At 46.1% G+C, this 14,105-nt stretch overlaps 1 protein-coding gene across 1 annotated transcript in view; it reads left to right on the top strand.

Annotated features, from left to right (window-relative positions):
• Positions 1-14,105, top strand: part of LOC147709613 (cGMP-dependent protein kinase 2-like) — a 289,096-nt gene that overhangs the window by 83,361 nt on the left and 191,630 nt on the right. Inside the window, exon 6 of the mRNA XM_086928129.1 lies at positions 3,738-3,843. Coding sequence (XP_086784255.1) covers positions 3,738-3,843 — 106 coding nt within the window. The remainder of the gene's footprint in view (positions 1-3,737; positions 3,844-14,105) is intronic.

The following is a 14,105-nucleotide window of genomic DNA, read 5'->3' as shown; positions in this document are numbered from 1 at the left end:
TGGGCTGGGTATGCTCAGACGTGAGTCCCAGGCTCTCCACATCACTAGAGTCAAGCTATCCAGGCTGAAGAAGGCTGATAGCCAGAAACCGGTCCTTGGATGCTTGATTCCGGTCTAGGAAAGACATGGCTTGGTAGTTCGGGCTGGACTGTTCCCATGAGGCACAGGGTCAAGGCTGATTTGCATATAGCCATTGTCTGACCTAGGGTGGTGTGGAGTGCAAAAAAATGATGGATTTAGGCCCAGATCTTTGTACTGGGGTGAATGTAAGACATTATTCTGCATTCTGTCCATCAACTGTGTTTTTTTTAAGTCCATTGGGGTCTTCAACCTTCATGCCCTATCATATACTGGGAAAAAAAGGTAGGTTGTCTGAACCATTTTTAATTTAATTAATTATCAATCACCTTTTAAACGGAGCACGCGCCCTGGGCCTGGTTAGCACATTCAGAGTCAGTATCCACCAGTATCAGTCAAAAAGTCAGGATGATCATGGCAAAAAGGATGACTTTCCGACAACTAAAAGTTTATGTTAGCGTTTACCTGCTTGAATATAATTTTCTTTCCCTTTTTACATTTAGCACATGGTGATCCGGTAGTTTCGTGGTAATTATGGTGCATTGCCGCAAATTACAAATATATACATTTTCCTAGCAGAGTTTGATAACCTTTCGAAACAAATTACCTAGCAAATATTTTTCAAAGATTTTTGTTCAACGAATTGTTCAAGCCAAACTTTCCAGCTGACCAAAATACTACCTCCCGTTCGTTCCCCTTCATATGTGTATGCAAACCTCCCTTCGCAATAGTTCACTTTTATATAGCTTTACAAAAACATATTTTCTCTGAAAAGACATTAAGTACTATATCACTACTTCATTCATTACAAACTAAGAGGGAAAAACCTCAGGTTCCCTGCACTAGATAAGCATAGAAGTGTGTGCTATTGCAGGTAAATAACTTAGAAAAACATTGTGCTGGTTATGATTGCTACGGTTCAAAGCGTTTTTCTATTAGTAGTTGTGTTACTGTGGTCTTAGGTGTGAAATACTCCTAGGCATCCAGGCTAGATTCATAGTTCATTTGCTATTGGTAGTTATGTTTTACACTTTTCTTAGGTATGGATTACTTCTAAGTATCTAGGTCAGATTCTCAGAGTTTATCTCATTTTAGTGGCCATGTTTTACTCTTGTCTTAGGTATGGGGTACTCCTAGGAAACCAGGATGGATTCACAAAGTTTATTCCCTATTAGTTGTTAAGTTTTACTCTTGTCTTAGACATGGGGTATTATTTATATTGTATCGCAGGAAGGAGTTCCAGAAGACATGGTTAGGTTACAGATGAATACGTTTATTGTTCTTAGATGTTAAGTAGGTTTTCCAGTAAAGATGTAGATGAGGCCCCACCAGGAGCAGCATCTCTGCTGCTCAGCCCAGGATCCACTGACACAGCACCTCACAGCAATCCACACATTCCAATGACATTACCATCCACACCAACATTCCACCCATACAATTCACACTGGCTGAGCAGCAGAAGCGGAGAAACAGGGAAGATGTAAGGTACAAAACCTTAGATTTAACAGTATTCCTAGGCAACCAGGCCAGATTCACAAAGTTTATGTTCCTTTAGTAGTTATGTTTTACCCTTGTCTTAGGTATGTAGTACTCCTAGGTAATGAGGCCAGATTCACAAAATGTATTTTCTATTAGTAGTTGTATTTTACTCTTGTCATGGTTATGAAGTACTCCTAGATAACCAGGCCAGATTCACAAAGTTGATTTCTAAATAGTAGTTATGTTTTACCCTTGTCTTAGGGGTGGAATACTCCTATGCATCCAGGCCAGATTCACAAAGTTTATGTTCCTTTAGTAGTTATGTTTTACCCGTGTCTTAGGGATTTGACAGATCCGCATAGTTCATTTTCTGTTAGTAGTTATATTTTCCTCTTGTCTTAGGTATAAAATACTTGTAGATATCCGGACCAGATTCGTATTTTTTTTTCCTTGAATAATACAAGTAAGTTTGACTTAAGCAAGGACTGTGATGTAGCAACTCACAGAGAAAGGCGTTCCAGTCAGGCTTAGAATTTGAGACGTAATTCACTCCTAAGACAGGACTAAATTATAATAACTGAATGTATGTTAATATCCCACTGTATTTCTCCCGCAGGGAATCACAACGCGGCGTTACAACGACCGCGTTGTGATTCCGCATATCATTACCCCGCAAGTCGGAATAACGACTTGTGGAGGGAGGGCACTGGATGTTGGAATAGTATAATTTACTATTCCAACTCCACTCTGTGCGGACAATAGGGAAAGTGTTGGATTTTAAATCCAACGCCTCCCCCCCCCCCCTCCTTTGCAAGTCGTTGTTCCGACTTGCGGAGTATTGGTATGCGGAATCACAAGGCAGTCGTTGTAACTACCGCGTTGTGATTCCCTGCGGGGAGAAAGATTCGTGGTAAACGTTGTTTACCATAATAACTACTCATTGTAAAATCTTTGTGATTGCGCCCAATAAGGGATTAGGTTGTATTGCCATGGTATGCAAGATTGATGGCTGATGGCTCAACCGCTGTGCAGATTTTAAAAAAGGTTTCACAGATGTGGTAATTGTGAAGTTGACACAGTATTAAAACAAGCGTAAACAAGTGGGCTGCGTGGGGCAGAGGGACCTTTGCTGCTGCTGCGCCGGGGTGGGTATGTCTGCGGCTTACCTTGCTTTGGCAGGGTTCTGCTTCTTCTCCTTTTAGTGGTCCCTGAAGTCTGCCAGGACACAGCATCTCCTTTCTGTCTCCTTTATGTCACCTTGAAGTCACCTTGAAGTCCACCCACAGATCGTGAGACACTTTCAGGGTCTTAGAATGAAAAGAAGGGCGGCCAGCAAATAAATCCCTGAAACATGATGCACCGAACTTGTTGCATTAGGGATATATTTAGGGAACTTTGTACTTCTATGCATAAAATTAATTACATTTATCTGACTCGGCAAACTTTACTAAAAGTCTTCCGCTGCGATTTGTCATGTCATGTTGATATGCCATTCTATGCCATGTCATGCCAGGTTATGCCACTTAAGAGAGCTTGAGCGCCGAAAACAATTTTAACAGGAGTTCATTGCATTTCGAGACCTAGCCTTCTTATTTTAATATATCTAACAATTGGATTTCAAGAAAAAATCTTCTAAGAAGGTAGTTATATCCATTTTTTATTTGTTGAAAAGATTTAGGTGACATGTTTCGCATGGACTCACAACATTTTTAGGTGCTTTCTCAAGGCGTTGTATAGTTAGGATAAGGTACTCCATGCGTAATACTCCGGTTAAGTAACCTCAGGTTAAAAGTAACCTGAGCATCTTGGGCAATACCTGTAGGATTCAGATATATTTAGATGCAGGGTGGTTTTCATCCAGCCAGGTCCATCGCTTCTAATTGCATGCCATTAATCTTCACGATACACCCTACAGTGGAATCGATATTGTCTGCATATTGCATAGAAGCTCTTATTATCATATGCATGCATTGAATCTTAAAAGCACTGCATTTCCCTTTATTTCTATTGTTCCAGTGATACAACAGTTGTACTCCTATCCGCCTTAGGAATACCAAAGCTTCAGTAAAACTGGTCATTTGCAGTGCAATGTTTCTTGCAATTCGATTTGAAAATCCGCTCTTGTGTTAAAGCCCTGCACTCCAGATGCACAGATTACTTTTGTCCTCTCTCTTGGTCAGCAATAGGTCACGTGAAGCTCTGGGAGATCCACCGCCAAACCTTCCGGACCATCTTGGCCAACAACTCCAGGCAGAAGCGGCAGGACACCCTGAGGCTCCTGAAAGAGTGAGTTTGTTGTGAATCTGTAAAAGAGGGAGAGTCATTCAATGCAAAACACTCTGGCCCACAGTATTGCACCACAGGTCTGTATTGAACTGAATGTCTCAGTAACCATCACCAACAGATCAGTATTGAACTGAATGTCTCAGTAACCATCGCCACCAGGTCTGTATTGAACTGAATGACTCGGTAACCATCGCCACCAGGTCTGTATCAAATGCCACCAGGTCTGTATCAAACTGAATGTCTCAGTAACCATCGCCACCAGGTCTGTATCAAACTGAATGTCCCAGTAACCATCGCCACCAGGTCTGTATCAAACTGAATGTCTCAGTAACCATCGCCACCAGGTCTGTATCAAACTGAATGTCTCAGTAACCATCGCCACCAGGTCTGTATCGAACTGAATGTCTCAGTAACCATCGCCACCAGGTCTGTATCGAACTGAATGTCTCATTAACCATCGCCACCAGGTCTGTATCAAACTGAATGTCTCAGTAACCATCGCCACCAGGTCTGTATCAAACTGAAAGCCTCAGTAACAATCGCCACCAGGTCTGTATCGAACTGAAAGCCTCAGTAACCATCGCCACCAGGTCTGTATCAAACTGAAAGCCTCAGTAACCATCGCCACCAGGTCTGTATCGAACTGAATGTCTCAGTAAATATCGCAAATCGTGATACACACATTCCAAATCCATGTGAGGTGCCAAAGGGGTATTCCTTCCTCCTAGCAGTATGCAGTGCTATGTGCATGTGCTCCAAGGTTGCAACTGTGACTGCCAAGTGCTGCTTGTTACTGACAGATATAAGCATACTGCAATCAGTCACAAAGTGTTAGTGCCAATATCGGCCCATACCCCAGGCCGCTCCTCTGCCAACTTTCCCAAATAACAAACACCACACCTTGAGTTGTTGGAGAAAGTTGTTGCAGCTTTATTAGCATGTACATTATGCCAACATGTTGGGTTATCTTATGGGGGATCCAAGAGCAGGCCGCCCCTTGCGACCAGCCCACCTGATGAGCCATAACCCCCGTGGTGTTAACCGTCGGGGCATTGTCAATCTTGGGGGAGGGTCTAACCCCTCCCCCCGGCGGACCTCCAGTCCACCCTTTACTCACGCCCCTCCCCCTCCGGGGGGCAGAGCGTTGTAGGCAACCCCTGGTTGCTCAAGTCCACAACCGCCCGAAGGACTAACGGGGCGCCGTCACTCCTCCAGGATCCCACCGTGGATCTCCCAGGGTATAGATTGCTCGCACACCCTTCCGGTGCTCCTGTAGAGGGTACCCTTCTGTACCTTCCTGCATTGGATCGCCCTGTAACTCCGCCATGGCTCTGGGTGTGGCCACCGCCCCAGAGTCCCCCCACAAACTAGCTTCCTATTAGTTACAACCTGCTGCTACCAGTGCCTCCGCTAATCAAGCAAAAGATCGCCATCTCCACTTTGGATAAATGAACACCGCCTTCATAACAGCCCCAAGTGCATTTAGTATGTAGCAACCCAAATCTTATAAAACAAAGGGCCAGATGTAGGTAAGTAACATTTACCGATTCTTCATTACCGAAAATTACCGAATTTTACCGATTCGGTAATGAAGAATCGGTAAATGTGAGGGGTGGGTATGTAGGGAATCCAGATGTTCCCTTTTACCGAATCAGCAAAAGTCGGTATTTACAGATTTGGTAAATACCGAATCGGTAAAGCCTATTGATTCCTATGGGCTTCAAAGCCCATAGGAATCAATAGGCTTTACCGATTTGGTATTTACCAAATCGGTAAATACCGAATTTCACAAGGGTGCAGGGGGTGTCACTTTGACACCCCCTGGCACCCCCTAAACAGGATTGGGTGCCATGTGGCAGGCATACAAGCCCTAGGGGCAGGTCTGCCTGCCACATGGCATAGGTGTGCATGCACACCGGAATCGGTATTTTACCATGAAGTTGGATTTCATGGTAAAATACCGATTCGTTAAGGCCTTTGGGACTCAGAAGAGTCCCACCTACATATGGATTTTACAGAATCGGTAAAATTACCGATTCGGTTTTGTACCGAATCGGTAATTTTACCGATTCTGTAAATGTAGATTTACCTACATGTGGCCTTGGATTTAGGCCCCTACATACCGATTGGCCATTTACCGATCGGTAACGGCCAAAATCGGCCGTTACCGGTCGGTAAATGGCCTGAAACGGCCACCTACATCGGGCCCAAAATCCCTTATGCTTCAAGTTACTCCAAAGTATGTCGGCCGACACTGTCCACCTTATCCTAGATGCCATAGACATAATGAACTACAGACTGTGCATTCACCGGCCTCCCTCGGCTCCAGCAAGGACATGACCTCTCCTCCTCAGGACCGCAGTGCTGCCCCGCACCCAACTTTCTTATAAGCTCAGCCGCTCCTCCGGGCAGGGAACTAACAGTAATTTCCCTGAACTTCTCAACTAACTGCAAACTGTGCTCTGAAGATGTCCTTCTAGTGCTCCATCCCCCCATTCTTTCTTACTCTGGACAGCTGGCTGACCAGCAACCAACAAGCCCCTATCAAGTCAGCCGCTCTACTGCCAGAGGCATGGAGTCCCTTGTCCGACATCTGTCCTCACAACCCTTACTTAGACCTACTGGGGATAAACCCCCCTATAAAGGGACAGCCAGGCGGCCACTCTCATGCTGACCATACTGTTAGCTGACAATCTCGTTGAATGCTTTGTCTAACTGGAGCGACAGGTAACAGTCAAACCATTTGGTCAGGAGAAAAGGAGAAAACCTCTGAGTAAAGTCCATGAACCTCTCAACTGTGCCTGCACTGCGTTCCGGTGTTGACTGAAAAGGAACCCTATCCCCTCCATTTCTGCACTTAAAAGGCAAAATCGCCCACTCCTGTAACTAACTTACTCACGCACCTTGATCCAAAAGGCAGAAATATGTTAGCCCCTAACTGCATAATTCCTAACCTTAACCAGTGTATGCAGAAAATTAGCATGCATGACTGCTGAAAGTGCATTGCACCTACGTGGTTAAGAAATTCTTCCACTCCGTATCCGGCCTTCAGCTCCTGACCTGGCCCGCCCAATCCCTGGGCGAACTGGACGGAGCCACACCATTACCCATGTGCCCAGCCGCCGCTGCTAAAGATGGTTCCCTAATGAACCTGTGAAATAGATGCAGTACTAAGCTGTCACTCCTGGTGCAGCGCACCATTGGCCAATACATAACTTGACAAGCTCCGGAGCCAGCCTGATCTGGTTAACCCAGGCCCCTGCTGCGCCCGCCTTAGCCTAAAGAGCTCTCTAATACGTCTCATTACACGAAAAGACCCATCCCAGAGTAAGTAGCAGTGTGTCAGAAGGAGCAAACTGTGAAATGTTGCCCTGGGCAAAAAGCTGATGACCACCATCCTCTGTACTTAGAGCGGGCCCTGGTCGTGCTTACCCAAAAGACCCATGGCCCCTAAGATTACCAAACCAGTCTGCCCACTACCCCTGTGGGTCCCTATGCTCTGAGGCCAGTGGCTGCATAAGGTAATTGAGCGCAATTAAGACTGAAGTATATGGATGTCCCAGTAGTTGCGCAACCGCTGTACTTAACACTGCTTCTACTCTCCCCTACCAGAAGTCAGAACCTTGTCACCTTGCCCCCCAAGAGAAATTAACCAGGAACAGCATTCAGGTTCCGAGCCCGGGGCACGCCTTGGCCATCCTGCTTCCATTCCCACCTAACCTACTCAAGGTGATGCCAGCCCGCTAGGCGTGGACTCACCATTCTGGCGCGAAACTTGTGCATTAGTGAAAGAAAGAACAAATCCAGGAAAACAGCCCCCAACCAGGGATGACAAGTAAGTCATTGCTTATTTGATCTCCAGGATCAGCGCCCCTTAGTTGCGCAACCGTCGCTGGACTAACGAACATATTCCTTTATCGCACATGGGGTGAATGATATGCACAAAACAACGAGTTGTTTAGATGAAAACCCTTTTACCATTATCTATCACATGAAATGCATGATTAGCCCTTGTTCTGCCACTGCGTCCAGAGAAAAACACCCCATTTATTGCACTGTAAAACACATTGTCCAAACTCAACAGTAAGAGAGAACATCCAAATACTGCACAGGGCTACCTAATATGCCCCGGCTCCCAGTTAACTATCCATGTATTACTTTCATGAGAGAAACCAGCACGAGTCCCACACCGCGGATAGTAACGACAGCTGAGGAGAACATGGGAATCCCAGACCCTAACACACTTCCAGTGTGCTATGATCCTTATACCTGTTGATAATTCATGCAGCCCCCCCATGTGGGTCTGCGGTTCTCCTGCGCTGACCCTGCATTAGAGACAGAAACATTCATTAAAAGCTCTCCACCCGATCCACCAATCTGCATTCTCTGCAATGAGACATGGCCCTCAATGCCCCACACGCTACCCAAGCCAGTTGTGAGTTACGAGCACACTTTGTCCGCATTCCCTGCGCATTTCAACAATTAAAGTTGTTCTCTTTATTATATGAAGGAAGACCATTCATTAACGAAATCCTCCTCTCCTTGACTCTGGCCTGGGGATGTCTACCCAAGAGTTCTGATGCCTTGAGAGTCTACCTATTATTGCAGTATTAGCCCTCTGACTGAGAATAGTCCTCTTTTGCCGCATGCACCTGTCACCAGATCTGGTAACACACAGCTTGCTACCTCTTACAGTCTGTTTTGATCTGGTGCGTGCACAAATTGCACCAATGCCTCCATAACGTTTGTTCTTAAGATTGACTGTCTGCCATGAATGTACCTCACTTGTACTATATATGCTATGGTAAATAGCACACATGACCCATTCCCCTCCTGTAATCCCCAGTTAAAACCTCTTCTACTGTCCGCTCATATAGTCACTTTGCTTTGCGTGACTTCGCGTCAGCGTTTGTACTGACATCACCTATCGGAGTATCTGATCAGTCCCCCTTGTGAAGCGTTCTGACCCCATCGGGCAAAGTCCGTGCTAACCAACACCAGGAGCATTGAGCTGCAGAGACCTGCAAACCAAGTTCCTTTCACCTCTGCATAATAAACTAACAGACTAATCGGCGGCGGGCCTCTGGACATGAAGATTAGTTCAGTCATTCATCGCTTTACTGATTGGTTAAAAACTATGCTCTCTCCCCAAGAAATCGGCCTTCAGATGATATGAGTTCATACACTAATATCCTTATGCAAAGCCAAATCATCCTAATAGGCCCGCACTGATCCGGTTAAACGTATGATTCATTGATAGCATGGTTACCATCGTCCCAGCACTTCAAGCCAGAAATGATAGATGAAGGCAGCATTTCGGACAACACCAATAATGCGCTCTTAACTGATCAATGATGATAATAACCATCAGTATTAACAGATCTAATTCATAGGATATGCTATATACCCACCCCCTACAGAGCGTTTGTGTGGACCTTACACGCCATGAAGAACCTTGACGATAAAAGAATTGCAATACAAGGCATGCACCACCATCAATTTACTACTTTGTACACATGCCAAACCACAACACGGGGCACTTCGTGGCCTGCTATGAAGTGATCGACGACGTCCTCCTCTGACCGATACCTCATGGCGTTGTATTACCTCCGGCATGTAATCGTATAATTGACACGACATCTCCCCATAAATATAGATTCCTAAGGCATGATCAATGCCTATTCGTTCAATATACACCAACTAGTAACAGAGTACAGAATGCCATGGTATCCTTACGAGTGCAATACTAATCACAATGAGCAACAATAACCACTGGAATAAAATTGACGATGGGAGAGCAGCAGTGTGTTGCCCGGTGTAAAGAGCTCTACCTAGTGGCAGCAAAAGCTATGTCACAGTAATAACCCTGCAATTAGAGGCTCCTGACGTCCTACATGTGTTGTGGCAGACGCATGTCGAAAAGAATATCTCGGCAATAAAGAATTATTATAAAATTGTACATAGTCAGCCCACAATGTGATTTCTGTATGCATTGTGCAGCCAGACTTATATTGCGGATTAAAATCCATGCGTTTTGGGGGGGGGGGGGGGGGGGGGGGGGAGGGTATGGCTGTTGGCAAAACCTGCTCGGTATGGTTGTCTAACTGCAAGTAAAAGTTACCCTTGCTCACATAACCACAGCTAGATTAAGAGCTCCCTGGGTATGTGTAGACATGGCATGGGTGAAAAACACAGACAGACTGGGGAAGCAAAAGGATATAAAGTTGTAAGTATAGCAGGCTGCCCTGCATAAATATGGTATGTAAATACAAACTCAAAAGGAGCATAGATGTTTACGTCAACTCAACCTTATAGGATAAGCTCCCTAATTTACTCCTGACCTAATACTCGACTCCCTGACCCCTATAGAGCCCCGTCACAGTAAGAAGAATAAATTATGTTCAACTCACCCATCAACTACCTCATCCGTGACCTATACAGGGGTGTACCGCATTAGCTATGCATAAAATAGACACTACATATGTGCAACTACTTGCGGTTGTACCAATAATATTGCCCTTATTTAATTTATTTGTATTTAATATTTAGTGTACCTTTTAAAATTCACGGATTTTACCCAAAAGTGTCGGAGCACTGTACAATATAACCAGTTTCGATTCATGAGAGAACTGTTATAGGAATAGAACAAACAAAATTAGCATGCCATAGCGTCGAAGCAATGCAGGCTGAAGGCACACAATCAGAAGCACAGCAAGCACACACTGTACAAGCAAAAGTAAGATAAATATGACAAAATTTACAATGACAACAGAACTTCCTGGCGAACAATCATGCAGCAACTGTTTCCCTTATTGCCGGCCCACTGACCACAGTGTGAAAAGCCAATTTACTCATGTGATTTCCACCACGATGTGTGTTCCTGTGGTATCTCCCTCTCTCTGCCACCCCCGGCGGCTCCGCATGTGATGGTGCTGCTCGCGGTGACATCACTTAGAATGCCACCGCGACCAGCGTTCCAAGGCGAGCGCCGGGGACACTCTGAGGCGACAGGAGTTCGAGAGGCTGTGGCTGAGGTCACGGCAGTGTATACTTTAAAATAAATGGCATTTGGAGTTCACCACCCTGTGTTCGGGTCTTCCTTTTGGTGAACACTACACTGGCGACGAGGGTTAAAAGCCCGTGACCTCAACACGCAAAGGAAGGAAATCGGGACTGCAGCTGCTGAAACGAAGGATCAAGGTTCACAGCTGAGAATCTTGAATGGAAGCAGGCGTCGTTGTGAGCCTCCAGTTTAAGCGACGAATAACGGTGACCCGAGAGAACTGCTCTGACCTGCTAACAAAGTAAGGTGACTTCCTTTCGTGCCTCAGCGCGCACCCTAGCAGCACTTCGAAGGTCTGCCTGACTCTAGCGCAGCATTCATACGCGCTGAAACTGACAAGAATTTAATGTACATCAGCCTGGCTGACGGGGAGGAAACTATCCCTAAAGGAACTGTCTAAGACATTGGCGCAAGCTCCGCTCGAGCCTCCTGTCACATTTTTTTTTTCTCTCTGAAGTAAAGGCTGTGATCGCGCGTCCCCCCCCTACACGCTATTTAAGAAGCGGTTGGCATAAACACCACAGGGGCGCGTGAAATCCTTTCTGACTCCGGTCTTCCGCCCTCGTGTTGTGCGACCAAATGTGACTTTTTACAACTCACTAGGGCAGCGTTGCATGTTGTCGCCATTGGGGCGAGTATAAGCCTGGCCTTCTTTGATGTACCCTCATAGTGGAGTGTGACTTTTGGCATACTGATAAGGGAAGTTCTCACTGGGCAGCGTATGAAGTGAGGAGTATAGGAACTGAAGTGCTCTCCTGTAACAAAGCAGTTTGGATTGTTATTGACGCGTATTTACCAGCGCTGCGAGGAAGAAGAAGGGGCTTTGGCTGCTGTGAAGAACGTGGTAAAACACCCAGAGACCTTTGGGAGCGCGACGTGGAAAGGGAAAGGAGCCTACGAGCGCAGCAGGACAGGGTTCTTTGTCAGAATAATCCTAGCCTCTTGCCTGCATGACTGTGGGGCAGTTGGCAGCGCAGTGTGTACAGTGGAAAAACATCAGTTGGTTGCACCATTGAGAACACAGCATGAGACTATGTTGATTGGAGTACTGTCCTGACATATTGCACAAAGGAAACATCACTGTCTCAGAACCTCACAGCATATTATTGAATTTTCGAGGGGCAGATTTTATCTTTCTGCATATGTGAGTTAGAAATTGGAGGTGCGCAGGGTTGGTTAGGCACTTCCTCTCCTGTGTAAAGGTCCTCACTGGTAGCTCACCCTTCTCTGTAGTCACTGTTAATTGGCCTACCTTCAGGTTCCCACTGTACGCTGTTAGTTATACGGAGGGTAGGTGCATTTTAAGTATAAAAGTTTCCCTCTGCTGATTGTGAATTAAATATGCAAAGTGTGACCCCTCCACCTTTCTTTTTGACTAACCCAGGAGATCCCACCATCCTGTGGAAAAAATGGAAAAAGGTGTTCCTCAATTACGCTACTGTTTGTGGGCCCAACTTAGGTCTTGAAAGGAAGGTTGCATTACTAGCCTATTATTTGGGCGCTGAGGGAGAGGAAGTCCTGGACCATCTGCCGGATTTAGGGGCACAGGAGGCAAGAGGTCTGAATGAATTTGAAATTAGTCTCAAGAAGTTAGATTTGCACTACCTCCCCAAGACCAGCACCATAATGGAGAGGTACCATTTTGGCAAGAGGGCACAAAAGGAGGGGGAGTCTATAGAAGATTTTGTGTCTGAGTTGAGGAAGTTAGCTGCAACGTGCAAGTTTGGGGGAGCAAGCGAGGAGAGGATAAGGGACCAGTTTGTTTTGACCTGCAGGATGGAGCGTGTGCGTGAGGAGCTATGGCTTAAGGATGACCCACCTTTGAGAGAGGTCCTAATCATAGCTAAGCAGGTTGAGCACATGTTACAGTGCGTCAAGGAGATTAAGCAAGATGCAGGGGAGAAGAAGAATGATGAAAGGACCAATGTCAGTGAGGTAGTGACTGACAGCGAGACTGTGTCGGTAGTTAAAGGTCAGAAGGCAGTGGGCAAGGAGCAGAAGGAAGGCAGGCCGGGAGGGTCATACAAGGGTACCTGCTACAGGTGTGGAAAGCAAGGGCACCTGGCCAACGACAAGGAATGTCCCGCCCTCAGGTTCACGTGTAACAAGTGTGGTAAGAAGGGCCATTTTAAGCAATACTGCAAGAGTGGGCAGGGGGCCAGTAGGCAGAGTAGGGACAGAACAAATGTGGTGAGCGACGAATTTGTGGTGCAAATACAAGAGTTGAAGGCGCCAGGTCCCAGAAACCCCTTGTGTGAAGAAGTTACAGCACAGGTAGAAGAGGAACAAGTTGAAAGTCCCAAGGACACCATAAAAGTTGGGAATGTTGAGATAGACGCATTGTTTGACTCTTGTTCTCGTATAACTATCATTAATGCAAATGAGTTCTCACGTGTGTCTAAAGGCAGAATAATCTTGAGGAGGTTAGACCTGAGACCAGGAGGGTATGCGGGGCGCCCCATCTCCATGAAAGGGTACTTCCTAAGCAAGATCGAGTACAGAAACAGGTCTACTGTCTCAAAGGTATATGTGTCCACTGTAGGTGATAACATTTTGGGGTGGCGTGCACAAAAGGGGTTAGGGGTGTACCTCAATCCCAACAGTAATCCCCAAATTTTGATACAGGAGATACAGGAGGGTGAGGCTAATTTCACAAGAGAATTTGAAGAAGTATTTAGAGAAGGGCTTGGGTGTTTGAAGAACTACTGCCACAAAATCAAATTGAAGAAGGATGCCAAGCCCGTCGTAGCAAAAGTCAGAAGACTCCCCATAGCCATTCAGGAGGAGGTCAGATCTGAGCTTGAAAAACTGTGCAAGGCAGGAGTTATCGAACCTGTAGAAGCGACCGAATGGTTGGCGCCCATCGTGGCAGCGAAGAAAAAGGATGGGTCAGTCCGGCTCTGCATTGATTTGAGGGCACTCAACAAAGAGGTCGTCGTTGACCGATACCCCTTGCCGAACATCACCCAAATGATGAGCATGCTTGAGGGTGCCAAGGTGTTTTCCACCCTCGATCTCACCTCGGCCTATTTCCAGATAAAACTTCACGAGGAGTCTCAAGAACTCACTGCTTTTGTGACACCCATGGGCGCTTACAAGTTCAAGAGGATGCCTTTCGGCCTAGTCTCGGCGGCTGCCGTCTTTCAAAGAATCATGGGCAACATCCTAAAGGGCATCCCGGGCGTCATGTGCTACCAGG

The sequence above is a fragment of the Lissotriton vulgaris genome, chromosome 6, assembly GCF_964263255.1.
Source record: "Lissotriton vulgaris chromosome 6, aLisVul1.2, whole genome shotgun sequence".
Lineage (NCBI taxonomy): Eukaryota > Metazoa > Chordata > Amphibia > Caudata > Salamandridae > Lissotriton > Lissotriton vulgaris.
Note: the sequence above shows the minus strand (reverse complement) of the source record. Positions and strands in the feature narration are given on the sequence as shown.